The sequence below is a fragment of the Zonotrichia albicollis genome, chromosome 20, assembly GCF_047830755.1.
Source record: "Zonotrichia albicollis isolate bZonAlb1 chromosome 20, bZonAlb1.hap1, whole genome shotgun sequence".
Classification (NCBI taxonomy): Eukaryota; Metazoa; Chordata; class Aves; order Passeriformes; family Passerellidae; genus Zonotrichia; species Zonotrichia albicollis.
Window position 1 is genome coordinate 5,381,411 of NC_133838.1, and position 26,354 is coordinate 5,407,764.

A 26,354-nucleotide genomic window follows, 5' to 3' on the forward strand; every position below is an offset into this window, starting at 1 on the left:
CCGGATGCTGTAAAAGCAGAAGGTGGAGAATTTCAGACACCAGGGTAGATTTGAAGTTGATCACTCAAGTACCTTTCATTAAAACTGCTAGATTTTGGATAGCTTTTTTGTCTGGATGTGTTTTTCCTGGATTTTGACAGCCAGCACCTGCCTCCCTCCAGACTTTGCCGGCAGAGCCCTTCTTAGTTCCATGCTCAAGAACTGTTCATGTGTCCCATGTTTCCTTTCCTGGGCAAGGAGCCCATAAAGCTTATTTTTGTGTTCTTTCCTCCTCTCATTCAATACACTGTTGGGTCTGACAGCACTAAAAACACTGACACACAGTTCCATGCTGGAAAATGACTTCTGAGCTGCCTGCAAACCTCCTTGCTGTTCCCAGCTACTGAGAAGGATCTCCTCACTCCTTGCTGTGGTGACCATCGTGTGTTTGTGTGGGTCCCCAACCCCCATTAACACCTGCAAACCTCTTTCTAGCCAAACACACTCTTGAAACTTTTGAAATGAAACCCATTGCAGAGGAGGAAGAGGAGGAGAAGGTAGAGGTCATTAAGGTTCCTGTTGCCAAGCCAAAGTCAGTGGAGCTGGTGCAGCCGTGGTCAGGTACAGCTGCAGTGGTGTTTGGTGGCAGTGCTGATCCTGTGCTGATGCTGCTGGGTGAAGTGATGCAGTGCTGTAGGACAGAGGTTACACTGGTTGTGCTGGTGTTTGTACTAAAATCACTCCTGGCTTTGCTGTGTGCTGCTTTTCAGGTGTGCTCTGGGTGCAGCGAGTGGGTGCCATGCCCTGGCTGTGTGTGGAAATGTGGGCATCTCTTAAAGCTCCTCCCATACTGTCCCTTCTTGTGAGGTTTGTTCCCCTGAGCTGCAGGAGCGTGCAGTGCCTGGAAATCAGGTTATGAGATCTGGGACTGCTGGAGGTCACCTATATTCCACTTTATTTCTTCACTAGGGAGCTGCTACTTGCCTAGTTGAGGAAGGATGTCAGAGCAACATCACTGCTGCAGACAGATTCATATTAATCATAATTAAAAGTAGAGTTGATTATTTGTTGCAGGAAGAAGAGTTTGAAGCCATAGAGGGAGGTAACTGGGAACATCACATGTTTCCTTGGTTGCTAGAAAACCACTGGAGAGCAGTCATGGCCCCAAGGCTGCCAGAGTTCCAGGAACATTTGGACAATGCTTTCAGGCACTGGGTGGGATTGTTGAGATGTTCTGTGCAGGACCAGGAATTGGACTCAGTTATCCCTCTGGGTGTTTTCCACCTCAAGAGATTCCATGATTCTGTATTCCATGGGATATGTGGCAGCAGATCGGACATCGGCTGGTGTCAGACCTGAGCACGTCCAAGGCTCTCCTGCTGTAGCTGCCCCTTCTCATCCACCTCCTGTACTTTGCCTCATCCTGGCTTTTCTGCTCCCAGTAGGGACTGTAGGTGAGGTGATGGCCATGCTGATGATGATCAGTCACAGAATTCTGCAATGGTTTGGGTTGCGAGGGACCTTAAAAATCATCTAGTTCCAACCTATGTTTTATCTCTCAGTGCTTTTTACTGTGTTTAAATCATGTGTTAAAATAGTCAAAGGCAGTTAATCATGAAAATGTAACAAAAATACAGTTCTGGCAGCCTAGAACTCATTGTTGGATGGCACAGGAGAAGCTTGGTGTCTGTTACTATTTTTCCTGCATGTCTTGATACTCTGGGAGAGCAGCAAGAGAGATGGCCCTGTGGATTTACTGGTGGCAATATTTCCTTTACTGCTTCCTCTTTAAGGTGGCATTTTAACACATCCATAACTTTTTTAGCCAAACGTGATCTTGGCAGTATTGAGATAAGCCCAATTGAAGAGGAGGAGGAAGAAAAAATGATGGTGGTGAGAGAACTAGAGCCGTTGCCAAAGGAGTCAGGTACCACCGCAATGACAGCTTTGCATTCCCAGCATCCTCCTCATCCCAGCCATCCCTGCCATCTCACCTCTGTGCAACCTTCCCAGCAGCTGTCACTGCTTCCGTGACATGAATGCACTGGGACACAGCACCGAGTGTCCTTTGAAGAGGATAACACAGTGTTTGGGTCACAGAAATGAAATGCTGTGCCAAGGAGCAGGGAGGGAGTGGAGCTGGCAGTGGTGGGGTGGGTTTTAAGGTTGTTTACAACAGGATGTGGTGTCCAGAAGTTTGTCTTGAAAGTGTCATTTCTATCTCTGGAAATTCAGAAATTAAAAAATTCTTTTTTAGCCTTCACCTTGTACATTTTTGGCCACATGGACACCTTATTCTTGCTATGTTTTATTAAGACACAGATGAGATGCTGTTACTTATTCAGTACAACAGGAATTCTTACTTAGGAGTTGCTTGAAATTACAATTTTTATTTTAACAGCAAATTTTCTGTGAGTGACTGGCTGGACATGAGTGACCTGATGTTTGCTGGAATATGATACACAGTATAGTCCTGCTGCAAACTGTGATTTTGGGAATGTGAGATCACATCAAAGATAATCTTTTATGTGACAGGATGTCTTTTTAGTGAAACATCCCTAAAAACCAACATCAGGAGAACCAAATAGTGTATTATATACCTAAGTGCATACAGGAAATTAATTTGGGCTTGCTTTGTCACACAGCTTTGGCTTGACTATTTCCTTGGGGTTGGGCAACTCCCTGGCAAATCAGGAACTGAAGTAGGCAGTTGACTTTGTGTGGACCTCGTGCTTGTAGTCACAACTATCATCCTCTGAAAAGATGGTTTTTGGCAGTATGCTGTTCATTTCTGCACTGTCACTGGCCTGGAAGTGCTGGATATCTTCCCACTGTGCTGCCTTGATGATACCCAGCTCAGACACACAGTCCCAGCCTGCCTTGAAACCCACTGGGAAGTTGCTGAGAAGTTTGCTGGAGCAATGCTTGTTGATTTTTGGTGGGGGGGGACAGGGGACAGGGACGAAAGCCTGTGTTTTTCTTCCAGAAGCCATCTGTTTCTGTGTGAGGAGATGCCTCTGAGTACAGAGCTCCTTGCGCTGTGTCTTTTTTAGTTGCATTGGAATGGAGTCCGTGTCAGTTGTGTGTAAAGGACCCAGAAATTCATGGCCCAATGTCAAAAATAGATTTGCCTTTCTGGTGTGGCTTCTGGTGTGGCAGAGTGCAAGCTTGCTTTTTGTAAACCATCTGGTATGGGGTTTTATTTGATTTTATTTTAAACCATAAGGAAAATAATCTCAACTCTCCTGTACCAAATGCACATGCTGCTTTGCTCAACATCTTTATTTCTTTTCCCTTTTTTTTCATACTCCTCCTCCTTCTCCCTTTCTTTTTAAATGACAGCACTGTAATTTGGAAAGACTTTGCACAATCCATTGAAAAGTTACCTGCTCTGAACCTTGTCCCTGTCTGTCCCCCATCCTCAGCAGTGGCTGTGATAACCCCAGAGCGGAGTCCCCGGCCTACCTCAGCCCCAGCCATCGCTCAGAGCCACCCTGCAGAACCAGCCCCAGCTAAGTCCACTGTGAAGGACGTGGCCACATCTAAAGTAGGGAAGGAAACAGCAAAATCTGATGTGAGACGTGAAGAATTTGCACTGGAGAAACCCAAGGAGCCAGTGGACGCCTCAAAGGTAGGCCCGGGCGGAGTCTCTTGGGAAGAGCTGGGCTGGAGCATCGCCCAAGAAAGTCACCCCAAAGCAGCAGCTCTGTTCTGGGAGATGAGGGGTTCATCCCTCATCCCTCAGTGCTGGGTGGGAGCAGGCACAGGGGTCTGGGTGCCAGGGAATCCCAGCTGTGACGTTCGGTGGAAGAAGGAGCTCCAGGGCAGCCGGGTATTGGTGGTTGTAGTCAAAGCAAGTGCAGCCTGCTGATAGATGGTTAAAAACACTGGCAAGAGCTGCATGTGATCATGGAACCAGAGTTCAGAGCTCACCCTTGGCCAGACTGTGCCCCCTGATTCCTGGTATGACAGCGGGAGTGAATTCCAGTGAAATCAGTGATAATGGATCTGGTCTGCAGCCCAGCGCCAGAGTGTTTTTCATCTTGATAGGCTTTTGCTGGGAGAGCTGGTAATAAATACAGTGCTGCAAATTGGACTGAAGCTTTAGTTGAAAATGGCACTGGTGAGATCTTGGGGAGTTTATTCTTTAAATTCAGTACTTTTAACCATTATTTGATCTTTCTACAAATGTCTAAGTTCTTTGCTGGGGTTGATACGTGTGTGCTGTTCTAATAAGTTGAAATAATGTGCAAAATTATTGCTGATATTACAGTGTCCTTAATATTCAGCAGATATTACTGACTTATTGAAACCTTACAGTGGTGCAGTGGAAGTGTTTGTCTTGAGACAGTTTCCACATTACTCCAAAATTTAGCTGTTCTCAGCATTGCTGGAGCCACATAATTCTGAACATATCACACAGTGGGTCTTGTGTAAGCATCTCCAGGGATGATTCCTATTAATTAAGGTTTGGAGATGGAGGTGAAGAAAGGGCAGTTGCTTCAAAAACTTCCATGGCCTGCATGAACAGTTTTTAAATGAAACTGCTGAAGGGAACTTCAGGTTGGCACTGTGGGGTGGGAGTCAGAGCACAGAGATCCTGCCCTGCTGTTCCTGCCCAGCTGCTCCCCCTCCCTCATGTTACACTGGGAACAAGGAAATTTTACTTATCCCATCTTACTTATTACAGTTTTTTTCCTAAATGCTTAAACATTAGATTTTTTTTTTTCCCTTTAAACGTAGATATGGGAGGAAAATGTGGATTTGAACATACTAAATTTACTGTTTCTCCAATGGAGCTGCATCACTCTGATGCTTTTACCTTCAGAGTATGTGGCAATCTAGTTTCCCTGAAATACTTCCCTTAGAGTGTTAAGACAATCTTGGCTCTCTACTTATGGACAGGAAAGAACCTAATTTGTGATGTTAGGCTTGGGTTTGTGGCTATGCCTCTTCTTACTGCCTCCTCCAACATAATACCTGTGATACAACTAATAATTTCTGGTTTTGAGAAGGTCTGTGTTAATTTGAGCATGTTGCTTTGTTTGGATTTTCACTGGGAGATCCAGCTGCAAATGCCATTTGAAAACATTGCCTGACCAGCCTACTGCAAGTGGGAAGCCCTTCTTCAGAAGCACTGGGGAGCACTGGTTTCAAATACAAATAATTCTCAAGCTGGAGGAATTATTTAACATGCTGTTGACTAACAAAGTGCTGGGGAGCTGCTGTGTCATTAACCCCTGCCCAGGGCTGCATGTTGGTTTTTGCATGTTCCCCCAGCACTTCAAAACCAACTTTATGCAGCTGTGTTTGAAACTAAATGGTTTCTTGAAACAAATCTACTAACAAGAAATGTTTTTACCAATTTATTTCCTAAATGTAGGTGAGGAAAACACATATTGAGGTCACAGTCCCCACCACGAATGGTGCCCAGCCCCAGGTTTGTGCTAATAATTCAGTTTAGGTTGCTCACTTTTTTTTTCCCCAAGGTTCAACGTAGTTAAATGAACCAACAACTCTTTTTTTTTTTTTTTATCACTGCCCAACAGCAGCAGCCTGCAGAAAAAGAGGAAGAGCTGATAAGAATGAGGAAGGTTAGCCATTTTACCCTTTCACCAAATTTGACATATCATTCATGCATATGTAACTTGTTTAAAAAGACAGTGCTCCAGTTTCTTCATGGGCTTTGGGTTGGGGTGTTGGTTTTCTTTAAACTGTCAAATACTTGATTTGAAAATTAATTTTTGTCCCATAGATAATCTCATTGCTGAAATTATGCATGTTGAATGTTCAAAAGAAATACACGTGTTTTGATTTATGAAATTTCTTCTCAGTAACAAATTCAGTTAGAAACTAAATGTAGCCTGCATTGCAGGAAATGCAAAACAAAAATCAAGAGAAAGCCTCTTGGTATTGATTAAGTAATAGGGAAACATCCAAGGTGGGGCAGTGGTTGAGGGGCAGTTGCTGTGCACGTTAAAGTCCTCCCAGGCAGTGCAGCCCCGAGCTCAGGGTGAGCCTGCATCCCTCAGGAGCTGGTGAGGTGACTGAGCCAGGCTTCCACAGAAATCCAGGAATTGTGTCTGTGGCCAGAGCCAAGGCCCCTGGGAGCTGTCTCTTTAAAGGACTCATCACATCTCCCATTCTCCATGAGCCAGACCCCCATTCCCAGCGGGAATTCCCACCCCATGCTGCCACAGCGCTGCACTCCCAACGCTGATTAACTTTTTAATTTGCCGATTTATCAATCCCACAAGACCAACGTTTTAATTTTTTGTGCTTTTTTTGTTTTGTTTTGTTTCCCCCTTTTCTTTCATTTTCACAGAAGAGATCAAAGAGGCTAGATGGTGAAAACATTTATATCAGGCATAGCAATTTAATGTTGGAGGTTTGTATGAACTTGAAGCTTTTTTTGAGTTGCATTTGCTAAACCTTCTGCATCTGCGCTGAACTTCTTCCTCTTTTGCTGCTGCCCTTGTTTTTGCATGCTCTTGCATGAAAGAACTTTTGATTTGGTTGATTTTTTAATTATGCTTCTGCATGGTGACAGTAAACATGATGATGTGCAGGCCTTCTTCCTTCTTCCTCTTCTGACTTTCATTCTCTCATACCTCCCCAAAATATATGATTGGCAGTGCTCAGATCTGCTCTGGGACCCGCTGGCTGCTCAAGGAGTCGTGGTTTGTAGTGCTGGGCTCATTGACCAGTTTTTCACTGCTTGAAACAAATTCTTTTCCTGGGGGAAAAGCCTGTGAAAATATAAAATTCAGGATAAGCTGCTGGTGAAGTTGGGGCAGATTGCCCAGAGCAGCTGTGGTTGCCCCTGGATCCCTGGAAGTGTCCCAAGGCCAGGTTGGATGGGGTGTGGAGCAAGCTGGGGTAGTGGAAGATGTCCCTGCCCAGGGCAGGGGGAGACTGGGATGGGCTTTAAGTTCCCTTCCATCCCAAAACATTAGAGGATTCTGTGAAATTGTCATCTCTATGATGTCCAGGCCACCACAATGTCCGTGTTGCTTCAGGCAGGAGGGATCTTTTTGGATGCTGCAGTGGTGTTTGCAGCTTTTCCATCCTCTTCCCAGCCATTTTTGGCCTTGCAGCGCCTCATCACCCCTGGGCCCCATCCTGGCTCAGGGCCAGGTCCCTCTGGATCTGATAGACAGGCTCAGTGGTCACGGGTGGGTTATTCTTCCACATTGCTGCTCTTTCCTTTGGATTTGGGAGCCCTTTCCACTTGTTTTCATCTAAGCTCAGTCTCAGAACAGACCATGCCAATCATATATTTTATTTTATTTAATACACTCTGTTATGGAAGATGTTTTGTGGCTTCTGATACTCTGGTCCTGTGTTACATGTTTCTACTCAAACCTGCAGCACCAGCAGCTCATAGGGTTTCCCTGGTGATTTCTCTTGAAAGTGGAGGGTACTAAGTGCCTTCTCATCAGAATGTTCAAAGTATTGCAGCTTCTGTGGGGGTTTCTTGGGGTTTGTTGTTTTTTGGGGTTGTTGGGGGTTTTTTTGTTTGTTTGTTTGTTTTTGATTTTTCTTTGTTTTTTTTTTTTTTTTTTACTGCTACAACATTGAGCTTTGAGTGACAAGTGAAGGGTCTGCACGTGATAGGCAGAGTTCAGCTGCCACTGGAGCGCTCTGAAGACCACGCCTGTTGCTTTTTCACCCAATTCAAACAGCTCCAGTTTCCCAACCCCAAAGAGAGCTTTGTCATTGCTTCTAACCTCTTTTTTCCCATCAGTGCAATACTTGACTCCCAACCCTTTCCGTCTCCACTCCCCTTCCCACAGTTCTGTTGCAGGTGCTCGAGCCCTCCCCTACAATCAGGCTGACCCAGCAGCTCACCCCCTTTATTCCCTTTATTTTTTTAATCCATCCACTTGGCAGATCAGATATTTTCCTGTCAGACCTCACCTTCCTGAAGCTGCCTGGTGATTTTACTGAAAGCCCTTTAAAGCTCCCCATGCACCAGCTTCCTGCAGAAAGGGCGAGACAGGAGGGAAAGGGTGACACTGAGCAAGCTGGTTCCTCAAGGTGCTTCCCAGAGCCGGCTCCACGTAGCTCCTCGTGGCTTTGGCTCCTCTGCCAGCCCTCCCAGGCCCTGCTCCTGCGCAGTGCTGGAAAGCCAAGGTGGTCCTTCTCTCTTCTCTGAGCCAGGAGCAGCTGTAGGCTTCTTGAACCAGGCAGGGATTTGCCCCGGAGTCCACAGCAGACTCATTTCTATTTTTTTTCCCTACCTAACAGGCACTTGCCTTATACTTTCATCCAGGGTAGAAGCCAAAATTTGTTATTTTCCCTCCAGAACTGTGCCAAAAAAAGTAAATACTGTTAAAGAGGCATTTGGGGTTTAGCCCTGTGGGGAGGGAGGGTGGTGTGTCCTCAGTGAGCTGCAGGAATGGAGATTTTTGGGAGGGCCCTCCTTTAGGGATGCATTTGTTGTCCCATCTTCTAAAATCGATGGGCTGCGTAACACCTAAAAGCACAAAAAGAGTGGAATTTCCAGGTGATGCTTTTACTGACCTTGATTTCCCCTTTTCTTGCTGCTTTTTGGCCCCGTCCTGAAAAGTTGTTTGCTCTCTGTGAAAGCTTTCTTTTCTATAGCCTCTGGTTTGCTTGCAAGGAAGAACTATTTTTAACAAGTTGACTTGCCTTGAAGTATGTGTGTTTATGCTGAAAACTGGCATCACACAGTAAAAATCTGACTTTCTGCAGATGAAAAATTTTAGCAGGAGTTTCTTGATTGATCCAGCATAAAATAAATTTTCAGATTGATTTTTTTCCCCAAAAAATTATCTCATCTTTGTTTCTGAAGTCTAAAACTGCCTCTGATGGCTCCTAGAGGGATGAGATGAGAGGGAGTGGAAAAATGGTAATGGGATATTCTGGGAACAAAGATGATTTCTGCTAGGAAAAAAGTGAAACAGATAGGAAGCAAGTAAATAAAATTGAGAAAACATTTTCTTTATCATCAATTGTATTAATAACTGGAAATACTCAGGCTAGCAGAGGGTAAAGAAAGCAAACCCACAAAATTTAAAGAGGTTAAATTAAACAACCCAAAGAAACATAGTTTGGCAACTTTAAAAAATCCTGTTTGGGGAAAATCCATTATATTCCAGCTCAGCTGTCACCTGGTTTTGGTGTCACTTGAGGTGAACCACTGGCAAGTCCCGCTGCTGGACAAGACCCTGTTCTGGGGTTGCAGTTTATCCTAATTAAAAAAAGAGGAGGAGAGAGGATGCTCCCTTTGTGTGTTTGCAGCGTGAGCACAGTTTGGGAAGTTGTCAGTAGATCTGCTGAGTGCAGCTTTGCTAAGCACAGCTTAGGCAGTCCCAGATCTCTCCGTGTCCCTTCACTTATCCTGTCCTTTTGCTGATAGGATCTAGATAAGACCCAGGAGGAAATAAAGAAGCACCATGCCAACATCAGTGAGCTGAAGAAGAACTTCATGGAGTCCGTGCCCGAGCCTCGGCCGAGCGAGTGGGACAAACGTTTGTCCACCCACTCCCCGTTCCGCAGCCTCAACGTCAACGGGCAGATCCCCACGGGAGCGGACGGAGTGAGTACCTGGCACGGCTGCTCCAGGGGCAGCACTGCACTCTGGGGCTCAGCTCCCCTTGGCTTCTGCTTGTTTTCAGTTTTAATCGTTAGTTTTGGCTTGTAACATGTAGAATGTTCTCTGAGAGAATCGAAGCTTTAGTCGTAGTATTATAAAAATGTGATTTTTTTGGTAGAGGAGGATGTAAGAATTCCTTAGCTGGTATTGATGCTACTTTTCGTAGTGTTGCTGTCAATGTCAGATGCTAGAGAGCACTTGTCCCATGGCTGGTTTGGGGACTGGGTCATTCCTGGATCTCTCCAAAATGTGGAAAAAACCCTGACAAACCCAATATGCAAAGACCTATTATTACTTCAGACATAACATTGCAGATAACCCAGCGGAGAAGCACTGGGATGGGATGATTTTTCCAAAATCACTTTATTCTCCAGTTAATCTGGTATGTCATTGGGTTTAGACTTGCGTTAGGAACTCCAGGTGCTGATCTGCTGTGGAGGGTTTCAGAAGACTCCTCGGGTGGCCACAGCAGGGCTGTTCAAACACGATGAGAATCTCCCTTCTTCCAGGAACTGTGTGTTAGTAACGACATAGACTCACAGTTTCTCTGCTAATTTCCTTTAAAAGGTAACTTGTCAAGGAAAAACCAGTCACCAGCTGGTTTCTTCTTGGCTAACAGACACCTCTGTGTCATACTGGTGGCAACTGGCTCGTATTTGGAGTCTGTGAGTAAAACTGTAGTTAGGTGCCTGTGGCAATCAGTCTTTTAAGTGGTAAATGCAATTTTTTATTGCAACAGAAAAATTGCATCCTGACTGCAAATGGTGGTAATTGAAGAGTCTCTTGGTTGAAAGCCCAGTTTTTCCCCTTCCTTCCCACAACCCTGCAGATGAACTAGTATTTCATGTTCAAACAAGGCAGATACTTATTAATCAGGAAATAATCTTTCAGTAGATGGAGGGTAATTGTAACATGTACAAGGAGTTTAACACGAAGTTTACTTCAGGCTCCTCAAATCTCGGAGTAAAGCCAGGACAGCTAAAGGGCTTTTTGCCTACTAGCAAAATGAGGCCTCCAAAGTGAACTTACTCAGGGTTGGTTGCTACAGAATCTCAGAATGGTTTCGATTGGAAGGGAACTTAAAGCCCCTCCAGTCCCACCCCTGCTATGGGCAGGGGCACTTCCTGCTTGTCCCAGGTTCCTCCAAGCCCCATCCAGCGTGACCTGGGACACTTCAGGGATCCAGGGGCAGCTACTGCTTTTGTGGGCAGCCAGTCATGGGGATTGCCCTGTTCAGCACACGGATAGGCTTTACCCTCTGTGGCTGAGCCTCGGCGTAGACTCCTCAGGAGGGTGGGCAGCAGAGCTCTCCTCAGTGCCCACTGGGTAGGACAGAGCTGAGGCCCTCAAGCTCTACAACTGCAGTTCAAGAATGTTGTCCTTGGTTTTTATGAAGAATTTCTTGCAAGGTGACCACACTGGGACCATGGAGGGCTGCTGGTTACCATAACTGGATGGTGTGGGCTTGTCCCACCTAGGGCGGCAGTGGGTCTGCAGCACTGCAGAATTGGTGTCAGCCCTAGATTTGCATTTCTGGAAGTTCCTTCTTAATCTGGTCCTCTTTGAAATGATCTCACTCTGAGGTTACTATGTCCTGATATGAACCTCCAGAAATGCATCTTCTCCAGGCACTGACTGGGGAGAAAGTTTTCCCTCACCTGCATGTGTTGAAGGATCATAAATCAGATGGTAATTAAGGATCGTAAATCATGATGCAAAGCCATTGCTCCTGTTCATGATGGTGCTTTCACCCTGCCTTAGTGGCTGAAGGGTTTTTTGCCAGGGGCCACTTCTCTGCTATTCCTTTATGTTTTGTTATGAGACAACTGAACCTTAACACGCTTTGTGTGTCCAGGTCAAGAAAGTCACTGTCCCATCTTCTGAGAGACAGGTTGGTGGGCTTGAGGTAAAGCTGCTGCTCTGATCTGTGCTTCTGAACCAGACTTGCTATTGCAATGGCACCGAGCAAAAACTCAACAGCAGCTGCTGGATAACATTTTTTTTTTTTGGCTACATGAAGTAGTTTCATAACTCACACCCAGAGGACTTTGGCACTGCTGCAGCTTTTGCAGCTTTCAATTTTTGCTTATTTTGGTGCATGGCTGGTTTGAAAAAGCTGCATGACCAATATAACCGTGTATTCGGGGACAAAAGCAATTCTGAAAATTTAACTGTTCCCTGTTCTTTTTATGTTGTCTTTCTTTCTGTTTTTTTTTTTTTTATTTGTTTTGGTTTTTTGGGTTTGTTTTTGTTTTGTTCCGTTTTGTTGTTGTTGTTTTAATGATCATTTTACTCTTGCATCTTATATTTTATTTTGCTGCCCAGTCTCCCAGCTACTTTCTCCCGAATTCTCACCACTTAGGGGTGTGCAAAGAACCAGTCCCAAAATACCGCACTGACCAGCGGAGGTTGGCTCAGCTGAGGGAGCTTAGAGCCAAGTTTTTCCTGTCCTAAGCACACTTGGGTTTGACCAGGGCTGGCAAACTAAAGGGATGTAGACTTACTGAACAGCAACATTCCCACAGTCTTTCCTTTCTTCAGCAGAAGTGCTGAAGCCCTTGCATGGTCCTATTTGCTGATTTACTCATTCTGGGTTTTTATCATTCTTTAACCTCCAGAAACAAATATGCTAAAACACAGAGCAAAATTCCAGGAGTATGCTCTGCTCCTACTGCCACCCTGCCCGTTCCATGCGTGGGATTTTTAAGATTTACAGTTTTTCACTTGTTCAATAGAATTTTCAAACCAGCTGAAATTTTGATACTCTGGTCAGAACTTTGGAAAAGCATTTTGTATCTGCTTTTCAGTCTGGCTGTTCCATGGGATTTTCCAAACACTGGGTTTCAAGGGCACTGTAGATTAGGAAGTTGTCAGAGACCACATTTTGTACTGCACCATTCCTGTTTCAAATGCTTCAAATGTTTTTCTCACCATTCCAGTTTCAAAACACTCTGGAAGATTTTGGGCATCCACTTTTCTGGGAGGGCAGGCATCAAACACCCATGATCCTGGTGCAAATGTTGATGAACTCTGCAGAGAGAACATGGTTCTATAGCTCCGGGGCTGGTGTGACACAAGCCACCAGCAGCTCTGCTCCCCAGGGCAGTTTATTTTATGTTGAGAAGAGCTGCCCTAATGCTTTGCACATCTCCAAGTGTCATTTTGGGCACTTTCCATCTGTCATTTTTGTTCATCTCTCTCTGTCTTTCTTGATCTTCTACCACGAAAGCAGACACGGGAACGGCCTCTGTTAGTACAGGATGAAGACAAACTAAAAGAGCAGGAGATACCTACTGAGACAGCCTTTCCCCGGCCAGCAAGTGAAGCAACTCTTCCAAAGGTTTCTATTGCAATCCCTGAAGAGCAGAAATCACTCAAAAAGTGTCAGCTGTACTCTAGCATTTTTCCTTCTCCACGTATTCCCTTTATGATGTCCTTCCTCCTGGTTATAGCACTGACTGTTTGGTGGCTGCTCTTTCTCTGAGTGGCAACAGGGTCATATTGAAACCTCAAGACCAAAGCTCCTGAATTTCTGGGCTGTAGTCTCTGCTGCATCTTCTTTGTCCTGGTTTCTGATCTTCGTAGTTGGCTGTCCTGGGAGGGACACCCGTGACTGTCGTGTTAATCCTGCTGTGTGTCCTTGTGTGGCTGTGATGGGACCTAGCAGGAGTGCTCCTGGATTGCCAGGTCCATTCTGAAGTTTCCGGTGGTGCAAAAGCAAATTCTTTGAATTGTGTTCCCATCTGCTGTGGGAGAGCAGATGGGTGGAGGAAACCCTGAGAGGAGAGTCTGGTTTCCCAAGCCCCTGAAGACTTCCCATAGGAATTGCTGGAGAATTGCTTTTAAGCTTGTTGTTTTAAATGTAAGATATTCACAAGCTGAAGAACATTTGACACTGATCTAAAATATGCTTTACAGGAATCTGCTGAGTCACAGAATCCTGGAATGGTTTGGGGTTGGAAGGGCCCATAAAGGTCATCTTGTTCCCCCTCTGCTGTGGTCAGGGAACCTTCCTCTGGACCAGGTTGTTCCAAGTCCCATCCAACCTGGCCTTGAACAATTCCAGGCATGGGAATCCACAGCCTCTGTGGGCAACAAGAGGTTGACTCTCTAGGAAGAACATTATAATCTAATCCATAAACACTAAATTTCTAGGAAACTCAGATTGGCACTTAAATAAAAAGTACTGGTTCTCACTGCCGCTCTTGGTAATAAATTAGGGACAGGGTCTGCCTTTCATTTTCTAGTGGCAGAAGCCTGTGACAAAGTATCCCAGCTTTCCTCTCCACCGCTGTTCTCACATCCAAGAAAATACATAGTGTTACAGGAGAAAACTCATTGCAATGAGATATTTATTGTAAACATAGATTAATATTTTTTTTTTTTTAATCTGAAGGACTTTGTGCACTTGGAATGTTTTATTTAATTTGTGTAGAACTAACTGATGCATGTTTGCTTAGGTCACAGAGATGGAGTTACCTGTTGTTTGAACATTCCCTCTGCTGGCAAGTTGGCTTGGCCACATCAGGACACACTTCTAATGTTAAAGCCCTCGATTGTTTTTGACTTCTTTAACCAAACTGTTGCATGCCGCTCGTTGTTTATTGCCTAAAATGTGTCTGGAGGATGCTCCCATTTATCCAAGTTATCCTGCCTGAACTGTGCAGGCTCCAGCCCAGCTAGACTGAGCAGAGCTGGTTTGTGAATTGGAGGGAAGGTGGGACTTCGTGTCTAAGGGGTTTCTTTTCTGTAAATAGTAACAATGGGGCGGAGCTGAGCCCCCCCATTTCTCCTTTCAGCACTAATCTGTGTTCTCCTGTGTCCCCTGGAGGACTGGACTGGACACAGTCACTTGGAGAACACCCCCAGTGTCACCAGTGGTGGCAGCTGCTCCAGCAGCATGGAACAGAAAGGAGCAGGCCTTTACTACATGGACTAAAATGTGTGAATATATATAAATACCTGTATTTATAACCCTTTCTAGATCTGTATCTGTGTGAACAGTATTATTTAGGAAGCTAGCAGATAAACTGGAAGGAATAAGGTAAACATGGCATGTGCTGTCTGCTCTGAGGGTCCGTGGGGTATCATGGGCCATTCGAGCCACCTCTTGCTCTTGAGGTACAGGTTGAGGTTCTAAATGCTGTCTCAGAAACTTAGGTTGCTAGTGAAATCCTTTGTTTTAATCCCACAGGAATCCTTCCAATTCCTCTTGTAACCTGCTCCGATTAGTTCACCAGTTTGTGCCTTTAGGACTTTGTTTTGTGAGGATGCTGATTTTTCATTGGAAAATATTCCTCCCTTTTTAAAACACTGCCTTTAATACACAGTCTTCCTCCTTTGGCACTAGGAAGTGTAGAAGTCTGAGGCTTTTTGTCCACGTGTAGTCTGGTGTGAAGGAGGGTGCTGGCAGGCTGTGTCCCTGAATCCTTGGAGCATCCCTAGGAATGCTCCAAGGAGAGCAGCACTTGCACTCCAGCAGATCTGATGTGGAGTTTAGGAAGATGGAGGCGGGCCCTGGAGAGGAGAGGTGAGGGAGGATGCTGGGATGCCATGTGCTGTGCAGAAAATGCAGGCTGGAAGAAGTCAAGGGTTACTTGTGGTTGGCATTCCCTTCCTACATCTCCTTCCCAAAGTGGTAACTGTTGTGATGAAGAACAGGGATTGTTTGTTCTCCCCAGCCTGGTGTGATGAGGGAAGAAACAGGAGTTGTTTGGATCTCTCTGTCCATTTTCTGTCCATATTTCCTGGAGTTTGAACACAGGTGCTTCCTTCCCAAAGCCATTGCTCGGGATCGCTGCCTGGGATGCTGCAGTGAGCACTGCTGAGTTTCCTGCATTTCTGACCCAGTGACAAGAACTTGGAAGCCACACTGGTGCCTTTGGCAAAGCCATGGTTTCTATAGCTCTGTCACCCATTTTCAAAGGACCTGAATTCAAAAACTTTAATTGTCCAGAGCAACCTTAGGCCAGAGTGCTCAGGGTGTCTCATCCTAGTGGGGTAAGAGATAGGCTGTGTCACCTCTACTCAATTCTTTGACTCTTTAATTCAAGTGGTCTCTTTCTCTCTCTTTAGATCTTTAGATAAGGCTGGTTGTCATCAGCAAAAAACCTTGGAAACTTTACACTCTGAGAATGCTCAGGAACATTTTTGCAATTTATATACCAATTATCACTGCAGAGTAAAAGAAACTGAACAAATGCTTTCTGTATTTCTGGCGGTTTAGAGGCCAGTTATCCATATTCATCCAGGTAGATCTGATCCCTCCTGAGAGAGGAGGCCTGGAACTTAGCAGGAACAGAAACCTCATCTGTCCAGTGCCCCAGGGATGTGCCCACTGGGCTACAGACCCTTTCCCAGGCGCTCTTCTGCTTTTTTCCCTGTTTGCTTGTGATGCAAAGGGAGTGACAGTCCATGGCAATCCACGTAAGGTCTCATTCCTGCACATTCTGTATCCCGTTTGTGCACATTCCATATTTTTACACCTTGGTGCTCTGGTTTCCCCCTTTTCCCATGATGTCAGCACAGGATGCAGCACCGAGAGGAGGATTTTATGAGTCCTGCTGTCATCCCTGTGCACAGGGAGAGCTGATTGGCTCTAGTGCTGTTTAACGGCTGAGATCTCAGGGGATCTATAAAAGAACCAATACATGAACTTCATTCCTATTTTCCTCAGGAACAAACTTGCTGGGAACACCAGCAACTCCTGCCTGCCTGCCCCGACACTGGCACCCGTTGACATGGGGATTCACACACTCTGTTCAGCCAGGCTGATGCAGTGCCAGGCTGTAGGTGATGGAGAGCTGAGTTATCCCTCCTGCAAGGAAGCTGTAAGTGTCTGCAGCAGGTAACCTCATCCAGGTTGGCAGGAGAAATCCTGGTTTTTCAAGGTGACCTGCTGCAGAAAATGTCATTCTGGTGACTGGCACACTGGTGACACAAGCAGGATAAGTCTGCCAGAAGTTTTGTCCAGTGTTTTGTGGTGTGGTCACTCAGCTCTTTGATGCTCTTTGATGTGTGTGGGATCCCACTGGGAACTGTGGAGGGTTCAGTGATTCCCATTGTGATATTGACGGTTGGCTTCATAGCCACTTCCTGAATCTCCTTACCCGGCTTCCACCTCTTTTGGACACCACCTAAAACACACAGAAGTTTCTTGTGCTTTCTTGCTTTAGGAGAAAGTGGAAACCAGTATTCTGAAGCAGCAGATGTGCCAGAGCCAATTGCTTGGAACTCAGATTCAGCTCTGAGGCTCTGCTGGGTGTGGGGCTCTGTGTGTGATGATACTCGAGGTCTTTGTTGCTCTAAAACAATATCCCTTTTCTGTTTTGACTGCTGAAAGGGAGCAGATAAAGAAGGATGTTGCCTGCACCTCCTCCCACCTTCTGCCTCGCTTGGGGAGTGATGGAAGGTGAGCTGAGGACTCTCCATGGGCAGCTCAGTCAGGGCAGTGTTCAGCCAAGACTGGCTCCCCTTTCTTGTGGCTTTTCCAGTAACTAGTGATGACTCTAAAGAGTAGGTATTCCATATCTCACTCCTATTCTGAAATAATCAGTAGAGGATGATTTCCTCAGCACAAAGGGAAGTAGTTTGTGTTGGGAGGAATGAGGCTTGGCTGTACCACCAGCTCCTGGGAAGGTTATCATAGAATCATGAAATACCCTGAGTTGGAAGGGAGCCACGAGGATCATCAAGCCCAGATCCCAATGGTTATGGGCAAAGTCTTTCACTTCACATCAGTGTTAGTAATTTATCACTCTGAGAAAATTGTTTCACTGGTTTATTGCATTTTCTTTTTTCCTTGCCATGAGTTGATGGTGCTTGTTCTGACCTATGGGATGAGTGAAGAAGCTTTCTGGATAAATTCAGCCCAAGAAAGCATTATGGATTCATGCAGAAGCTCATTGGTCTGTAGTTATTGGTGGGTGATGCTGGAGAACCTGACAGAGTTGATTCCTCTTGTGTCTCTGTTTGCATCTGTTGTGGTTTGTGGGACTGGAGAGAAAGACAGGCCTTGGTTTGGGCCCTTTGGGATCTTTTAACAATGGTAGACAGTCTTGTTAGACTAGTCCTGTGGGGACTAGAAACACTTTCTTTTTTTACCTAAAATGCTCTTTTGGAACACTTTTTTGGTTTTGTATTTTTTCTCAGATTTTTCGTTGTAAATATGTACATTTATCCATTAATAAATGTTATTGCAAATCAGATTTTTCTTTCCACTGCTTATTAACCAAAAAAAGCTATATATGATCTGTGTTAATGACTTCTTGAACTAACCTTCAGTATTCCTTTCTCAAAGCAGGAGCCATCAGACTGAGTCATTGCTGATGGCATTCGGAGTGTAGGGTCTGTTAGACACTCTTGGGTGTGGGCTGGGGAGAGGGAGTACACAAGGCTGCAGCTCTAAGGTCTCAAACTGATTCAGAATAATTCAGTTGAGGATTAAATCCAGCTTGGTTTAAGACAGGCTTTGTTTGCAGGAATCCTCTACCAAATGCTTAATGTCACTCTAGCACCTTCTGCCTCTTCGCTTTGGAGACTGTGTGGTAGGAAAAACCAGTTGCAGGAAGTTGTTTTGAGAGCACAAGTGAGGCAGGTTCTGCACAGCTACAAGAACCTCTGTCCCACCTGGTGTGTTAATCTGGAGACAAAAATGCTCCTTTTGGGTTTTGTAAGTGAAGAAACCACATTCCTAATGAACCACTGTTCCTCAGCTCAGTGATACAACGCGAACTTCTGGTGGATTTTTTCTGGTTGAAGCTCAGGTTGTGTTTTGAGGTTGTGTCAAGAGTCAATTTTAAGTCCCAAGTTTTTCAAGATTACAGGAGGGCAGATCTGGCTGCTCATAGTGCCAATTCCTGAGATGAGTGTGGAATCAAAGCAGAGCTGTAACTTCATGTCTTGGTTTGAACAGACAGGTGTCTGTTAAGGAAGGCAGGAGTATCCCTTGAAAGGAAAAATGTAAATCACCCCTCCCCCTGAATTATTCTAATTTTGAAATTAAGAGGCTCTCAGGCAAAGATTTGGGAGTAGGAATAACAGTTCTTTAATAGAGAAAAACTATATATTAAAAAAATAAAGATAAAAGTAAAAATGCAGTAATACAAAATAATGCTGCCAGAGTGCGAGCAGGCCCTGGCACGCTGTGGCTCAGGCTGTGGCACAGCCCCATCCCATGGGGGCTCAGCCCTCCTGCAGTGCCAGCTGTGGCTCTGCTGCAGCAGGGATCCTGCACAAGGGGGGAGTTTTCCTCTGCAGCTCCAGGGCTGCTGCAGATGGGCCTGGGCTCCCTCTGGCCATGCAGGGCAGCAGAAAGCTGCTCCTCTGGCAATGCAGGGGGCAAAGGCTGCTGTGCTGTGCCAGGCTCAGATTGGATCCAGGTAGGAATGCTTGGCTCCTGCCCTGGGCGCAGCATCTGCCCATGGGATGCTGGAATTGGATCAGCCCTGCAGGGACACTCAGTGGCCATGGAGAGCAGAGATCTCCTGGAGGGAGGATTGGCTGTGGGAGAGATCAAGAAAACTGCCCCAAGAGCAGCAGAGAACTGCCCCAGCTCTGACAGGTGGGCACAGAACACACAGCCCAGACACACCTTGCAACCTAAGACGCCTCATTTATGGAATGAGGGAAGTGGAATGAGCAGCACAAAATTGATGGCGTTTATAAACACTGACTTTATCCCCTCTCTTCACTTGTTGCTGCTGCACTAAGGCAGCTCTTGCAATGCCACTGCTCTGTTCTCTGCAGACGGATTTTGGAATAAAGAGCCCTTCATGTGACAGTACCTGTCCCACAAAAGAGATGGGAAGGAGACCAGTGGGGGTGGGCAGAGGAATCATATTGCCCAACAACCTCATTTTGATAATTTAGGTGTTCATCTTGAGGTTGTTTCATGTTGCCCAGACTTTGATACAATAATTGGAGGTAATTGCTGTGTGTTGTGTAATATATTGGATTCTTGTTCATGACAGAGTTTAGTCTTTTGAAGGTTTGGGCGCACAGTGTGTTTTCTAGCATTACTTTAACTTTTGGTCAAAATCTCTTTTATCTGTCTGTCATCTGAGTAGGCTGGTCAGGATGTTGTGATCAGGTTAATGGCAATGAGAAAATCCACTGAAAACCACAAATCCATAGGTAATGTCCATCCTTTTCAATGCCAGGTTGTTTTGAACAGCTTCTGAATATTTTTAACTTTTACCTTAAGGCAAAGCAGTTTGGTAAGGCAGTGGCAGGTACTGTAAAATAAGGATCTCTTGTTTTCTGCTTCATAATACTTTTTACCCAAGTGCTTTGCCAGCTGTGAGATTGAGCATCAGTTGATCTGGGAGCGCTCTCTGGTGAGTGTGGTTTGCTGCAAAGCAACATCATCTCCTTGTGCATTCCTAGACAGTCACTCCAAGCCTGTGAGCTTCTGTGGATCCTTGTTTGGGGATAACCTAATAACAGCGTCAACAATTCCATTGCTATGCTGGAAAAGAACAGGACTGGGAAGTATTAACCAGCTGGGATTCCTAGCCTTTCATGTGGTGGTTGTAGGTAGTTACTGTGCTCCAGAAATTAATGGTTTTAGCAATTTTTATTTAATATTAACTGGCAGTTGACATAGTTTTAGCACTTCTTAAGTTTTCTGCAGGATAGTAGTCTGATTTGGGATGGGAATAATGGAATATTCAACATAAAGAGGCAGCAGCATGAAAAAAAAACATCCACTCGGACAACACAGGGCAGCTGAGTCACACAAATAGATACTGATCCAAAACAGCAGTCTTGAAGAAATGCAAGTAAACAAATTTATACAAAACCACTTTTTGAGAAAAAGAAATCCTTTTGGCCACTGGTGTCAAACATGAAATTGAGCCTGTTATTAATTTATCCCCAGTCTGAATTATTGTGCGTCACTTCATTGCAATGCTTCAGCCGTATCTTCAGAGGCACAAAGATTTGTATTTGAAGGGTGGTGCATAAGTTGCATTCATGTCTGGGTCAGTTTGTTTCTTCTGGGGCATTGCATCCTGTCCTGTATTTAATTTACTCTGTGTTTGACTGCTTTGTGCTTGATTTAGGCCTCAGTGGTTTGGGGCTATGTCCCTGGAAATGAGTAGTTGGCAGTCCAGGCACCTCTCAGGTTTCCTGGGTCTCAAGGTGAGCTTGGAACTCTGCAAATCTGAGCCCTAAATAGGTATGCTTTGGCATTTGCAATTTTAAACAAATCTTGATAAGATCAGAATTTGTAACAGATGCTGAAATTCCTATGGGGCAGTTTTACATAGATAACTTTATTTAGAAATTAATACCTTCCCATTAGTTCATCTTCTTGATAATAATAAGTGGAATAGGAAGGCAAGGCAATAAGTGTTTCTGATCAGTTGATCTTATCAGGATTTCGTTCTGTCTTTCCAGCTTGCATGTTTGCTGCTGCACTTGGCTCTGCTGGCGATGAGAATACACACAGCACAGGCTCCATTCCAGCTCTCCCTTCCTTTTTGCATCTGTCATACAAGATGCTTCCAAATGCAAATTATTTTATCTGTCTGTGAAAGGGAACTGGGAGGTTGTTTTGACTGTATACAGATTTTTGCCTTTTAAATACATCAGTGTTTGTGTAGCTGCTTAGTCTTCTTTGTTTTATCTGTGATTCTTCTGTTGGCTGGGTAGTGCTCCAGCTCTTACATAAGGAAATCTCACTCCTAAGGCGTGTTCCATTAAACCCCAGAAGATGAGCTGTGTCTTCTCAAGGTCCCATGAATAATTTGCAAGGTTTAGCATCTATAATTAAGGGAAGGTCAGCATATTGGCAGTATATAAATTCAAGTTTTAAACCAACAAGACACGGCTCTACACAGCTGACAGCCCATTCATGTTTTGTTTTGTGGAATATTGCAATGTAGAGTCTTGCATTAGGAAACGAGGGTGGGATCTGGGTATGATATCATAGAATATCCTGAATGGGAAGGGACCTGCAGGGATCAACCAGTCCAGCCCCTGGCTCTGCCCAGAGCCCCCAGCATGCCCAGCCTGGGCATCCCTGGAGCTGTGGCAGCCTCGGGGCCGTGCCCATTGCCTGGGCAGCCTGGGCAGTGCCAGCACCCTCTGGGGGAAGAGCCTTGCCCTGAGCTCCAGCCTGAGCTGCCCTGGCCCAGCCCCAGCCGTGCCCTGGCTGCTGTCCCTGTCCCAGAGCAGAGATGGGAGCTGCCCCTCAGGAGGAAGCTGCACACTGCCTTGAGGTCTCCAAGTTTCTCCATGTTTGGACAAACATGTGGAAGGGTTTGGTTCAGAAATAGCCTTTCCCTGTGAGCACAGTCTGACCTACCCATCTCAGTGCTGGTTGCTCTCCCTCATTCGTATTAAATGCATTTTGCTAAGCAATATCCCATCAACTTAAGACAAACACAAGAGGCTGGAAATTCTAATAAGTAGAAATCTTACAGCTAACCTGTCTACAACATAAAGAAGCAGAGAACTGAAAAATACCATGAGAAATGGGGGAAGAGTAATTTCTTGAAGTTATACTTTAAAAAAGCATCTGTTTGTTCCTTCATAAAGCAGCTCCTGCTCTTATCCTACCATTGAGCTATGCCCTGAGAGGAGGTCAGTCAAAGTGAAAGCCTCTGGGGTATAAAAAATTAATCATACCAAATAACTCACAGGCTTCAGGCCTCACATTTTAAGCACAAATTGTAGTATTTTTGGTTGCCCACGGAATCTTGTTAGAAAGTGAGGCAACAGTTTCAAGGAGTTAAAAGCGGAATCAGGATGGTTTTAGTGAGTTTTGTTGCCCATGGAAGTTTTGGATGTGTACAAGTCCCCTCTTGATACACTGAGTGATACACTGAAATTATTCCAAACTGAGCAAAAAGTGCATAGTGGTGGTTCTTCCTCTAGGTGCACAGAGTTTTCATATTACTTCCTTAGAATTTAGGAGAGTGGGTTATTAATGTACCAGGAAGGCTGTGTCAGTGAATGCACTGGGTACAGCACAGAGTTTTTCTGGGGTCCGGCCCCACTGTTGCATGTGTTACTGGAGATATGATATATGATAAGAACCTGATGTTTTACCTTGATGCCTTCTGACCTCCTGCTCTCCTTAACTCCCTGCTCTCTTTCTCTCTCTCTCTCTGGCCCTTTTTGTGTATCCATTTCTTTTTAGAAAATGAGTGACTTTCTCTCCCAAGAGGATGTGGCTGCAGTGGCAGAGTGGAGCAGTGTTGACACTGGCTTTGCGTGGGAGGGCTCAAGGCAGTCGGTAGTTGTTAGTGAGACTCCAGTGCCACCCGCCTCACAGCCTTCTGCCAGCTGGCACTGTGGTGCTTCCTCCCTAAGCAGCGAGGAGGAGGAGGAGGAGGAGAAAGAGGAACAGGAGCAGGAGGAGGCGGTTCCCAGCCGATCCGCCCGCGAGGAGGACCTGACATGTGGAAAGGGGGTTTGTGTGGATGTGGAGAAGGACTCGGAGCTCTCTGAGCTGGAGCCCCAGCCCAGCCCTGCCACACTTCCCCGTCAGCTCTGGGGAGGAGAGGAGGAGGAGGTGGCAGAGGATGGTGAAGACAGCTTTGACTTTAGAAAGCCACATGGCAAATGTCCCAACCCAGATGCTCCTAACAGGCTGCTGGAGCTCATTCGCTGCTTCCAGGTAGTGAGCCCAGCTCCTGCCCCCACACCCCGGCTGCCTTTGGAGTGGGAACCCAAACACTGCAGCAAGCAGGTGCCACAGACCCACATAGGAGTTGGGTTTGCTTGGCTTGGACTCGTGCTTGGAGCTAATGAGCCAGTGAATCTCCTACAGTCAGTGCAATAAGCCCCTCTCAGTTTATCTTTGAATTAAATACGAGCCACTGTCAATTTGTCTTTGCATTAAAAAAGACTCCCTCTCAATTTATCTTTACATGAAATACAGTTGCCACAGTGCAATGCCCTTTGTTCTTCTTGGATTGAAGCATCCTGTGGCATTTCCACGAAAAGGCAATATTTAGGCTCAAAAATTGTGTAATTTTAGCTCCTTAAGGATTTTGCTGGCCCCAGCTGGACTGGCAGCTGACTCTCAGTACAGCAGAGCAAATTTGAGGTGCTGTCCAGTGTGTCCCTTTGTGCTCCCCACTGTGGGAGGGACTTTTGCCTGCTCCAGTGTTGATATTGCTTTTGATTCAACAGATGCCTGTTCCCCGCTAATGATCACAGTGGCATCTGGCAGGGTTGGGGATGGTGGCAGAAATCGAGCCCTCTGGGAAAGCACTGGCTCTGAACTCACTCTGCCTTCTTCTGGATAATCATCAGGTGTTGGAACAACTGATTTCTCTCCACCCTTATTTTTCTTCCTGTTTTATCTGACATTGATTTAATAAAAGTTAAAGATCTGATGAGGATTTTTCATAACGCAGTGTTACTCTTGAGGTCAGGATAAAGCTGCTCAACTGTGATAAAGTCCTTGTGTGCCCAGGGCTGGTGTAATCCTGACACTGGCATCACCAGATGAGGGTCATCTTCTCCTAGCAACTGGCAATGAGCTTCTGATAATTAGAAAGTTAAGAATCAGTGGAGACAGCATCTGTGGTGTTGTGACACACCATTAAACCCTTAATGCCTGGTTTGGGCTGAGCAGAGTCCACGGTGTGGGGAAGGGCTGGAGGATTTTGCTGCCTGTCTAATCCTCACGCCTGATCGCTGCCCTCGGAGCAGTGTGATGTTCCAGAGACTTAAACCCAAAGATTTCTAGGCTGACCTTGGTTCCCACAGTACTTTTATCAGATCAGTGTCAGAACACTTGCCAGCAGCCCAGTCAGGGTGTGGAGATGGGAACTGGCTGTTTACAAGATGTTTTTAACCCTGTCTCACAGCCCCCGCTAGTGAAGACACAGACTGTCACCATCTCTGACGTGTCCAGCGCCGTCAAAAGCGAAATTCCCACAAAGGAAGTCCCTATTGTCCACACAGAGACAAAGACCATCACCTACGAAGCTGCACAGGTAAGGTGTGTTCTGATGAGTTTCGTAGGGGCTTCATTAAACCCAAGTAAACGTTCTGTTTCTGAATCCTCAGGAAGAGACAGCAGCACCTGCCTGTCTCTGCATGTCTGGGTGCAGCACAGGCATTAACTGATGCTGTGGACACTATTTCCAGGTGCATCTGGTATTTCTAGAGGAGCAGTGGTTTTGCTATCCCTGAAGAATAATTATTTTTTCAAGATGTGTTTGCAAACAGAGTTTATCTTCAGCCACTGGTGGCTTCAGGATGTGGCTCTCTCTGTACAAAGTTAACCTGAGTTGGCCTTTTTTCTGCAATAAATGCCTTTTCTTGTTTTCCCAGATCTGAAGAGGGTGTTTATGCCTCTTCAGAACTTGGTTTTTAAATTATTTGGTCATCCTTAGGTTTCAAGACTGAAATGGTTGTTAAACACTAAATGTTCTGTATAAAATGCAACCTCAGTGGGTATGTGGTGACTAGAAAGTAAAAATCTTAGTGGAGCAGTATTGCAAAGCAGAGGATATGCAGGTATGGATTCATTGCTGAGGTTAAAATTAATCCTCGGTCTAAACCAGAGGATTTTAATCACAGACTGGCAGCATGGTTTGGGGTGGAAGTAACCTAAGAGTTCACTCAGTTCCAGCCCTCTGCTGTGGGCAGGGACACCTTCCACTGTCCCAGGCTGCTCCAAGCCCTGTCCAGCCTTGGACACTGCCAGGGATCCAGGGGCAGCCACTCTGGACAACCTATGCCAGGGCCTGCCCACCCTGCCAGGAAACAATTCCTTCCCAATATCCCATCCAGCCCTGCCCTCTGGCAGTGGAAGCCATCCCCTCTGTCCTGTCCCTCCATGCCTTGTCCCCAATCCCTCTCCAGCTCTTCTGGAGCCTCTTTAGGCCCTGAAAGGGCTGTAAGGTCTCCCAAGGCCTTCTCTTCTCCAGGCTGAACACACCCATCCCTCCCAGCCTTTCTTCATGTATTTGAAATTTTGGAGCCTGTGTCAGCTTGGCTCTGCCATCACTGTGGTTGTCGTCAGCAGCCTGTGCTCTCCTGTTGCAGTGAAGTGGCCGTGGGATGTTGTTATGGATGCAGGAATCTAATGATTGTATAATTTGGGATTCCTAAGGAATGCTGTGGCTGCTCAGCATCCTCCCAGCTGCAGCACCACAGAGATCATTCAGATAGTGGTGGTGAGCATTGCGCTGGCTTTCAGCAAGTGTAGGTGAATGGAGGAGTTTTGCTCTAACTGGGAAATGGAAAGGAAGAGTGATCTCCAGAGCTATGATCAGTCAGCCATGTGTGCACAGGATGTGATGTGCCATGAAATCTCTGCCACACTGTGGAAAATGGTCCCACCTTGTGGTAATTCCAGATATTGTCCCAGTGCTGAGCAGGGACGCTGCCCAGTGGGGACATGGACAGCGCGGCCAGGATGACTTCGTTTGGGATTTTTGGCAGACCCTGAGTGGTTGAGTCAGGCAGGATGAAATCCAAGAACCAGCTCCAAAATTTGTTCCTGTTTCAGCAAACATCTGGATGTTCTTTCCTTCTGCAGAGCATGAAGTGAGGGATGTGCAAGGTGTTGTGAGGAAGGAGCAAGGGTGACAATTACCTTCTGAATAAGATTGTGCTCTTGGCTTTGTTGATCTCCATGGATGCAGGCAGGTGGAATTTGGGATCAGTGTCTGTGTTGGTCTCCTGTCACGGTTCAGGCATGGATGGTATGACCAGCACTGCAGGGCCAGCAGCATGCTCAGACTTGGGTACGTCCCAGTGCCCCTGGTCTGAGGGGTGTCAC

At 45.8% G+C, this 26,354-nt stretch overlaps 1 protein-coding gene across 33 annotated transcripts in view; it reads left to right on the forward strand.

Moving 5' to 3' along the window:
• The window catches only part of EPB41 (erythrocyte membrane protein band 4.1), a 97,601-nt gene that overhangs the window by 62,765 nt on the left and 8,482 nt on the right, over window positions 1–26,354 (forward strand). For 5 of the 33 annotated variants that reach the window (XM_074555613.1, XM_074555610.1, XM_074555609.1 and 2 more), the window contains exons 13-21: window positions 475–600; window positions 1,805–1,906; window positions 3,405–3,610; window positions 5,363–5,419; window positions 5,529–5,573; window positions 6,305–6,367; window positions 9,365–9,544; window positions 11,457–11,507; window positions 24,430–24,558. In XM_074555613.1, the coding sequence (XP_074411714.1) occupies window positions 475–600; window positions 1,805–1,906; window positions 3,405–3,610; window positions 5,363–5,419; window positions 5,529–5,573; window positions 6,305–6,367; window positions 9,365–9,544; window positions 11,457–11,507; window positions 24,430–24,558 (959 nt within the window). Of the gene's footprint in view, window positions 1–474; window positions 601–1,804; window positions 1,907–3,404; window positions 3,611–5,362; window positions 5,420–5,528; window positions 5,574–6,304; window positions 6,368–9,364; window positions 9,545–11,456; window positions 11,508–11,926; window positions 12,881–24,429; window positions 24,559–26,354 lie in introns of those variants that run through there. The other 28 variants (XM_074555601.1, XM_074555604.1, XM_074555602.1 and 25 more) reach the window with 25 other exon arrangements.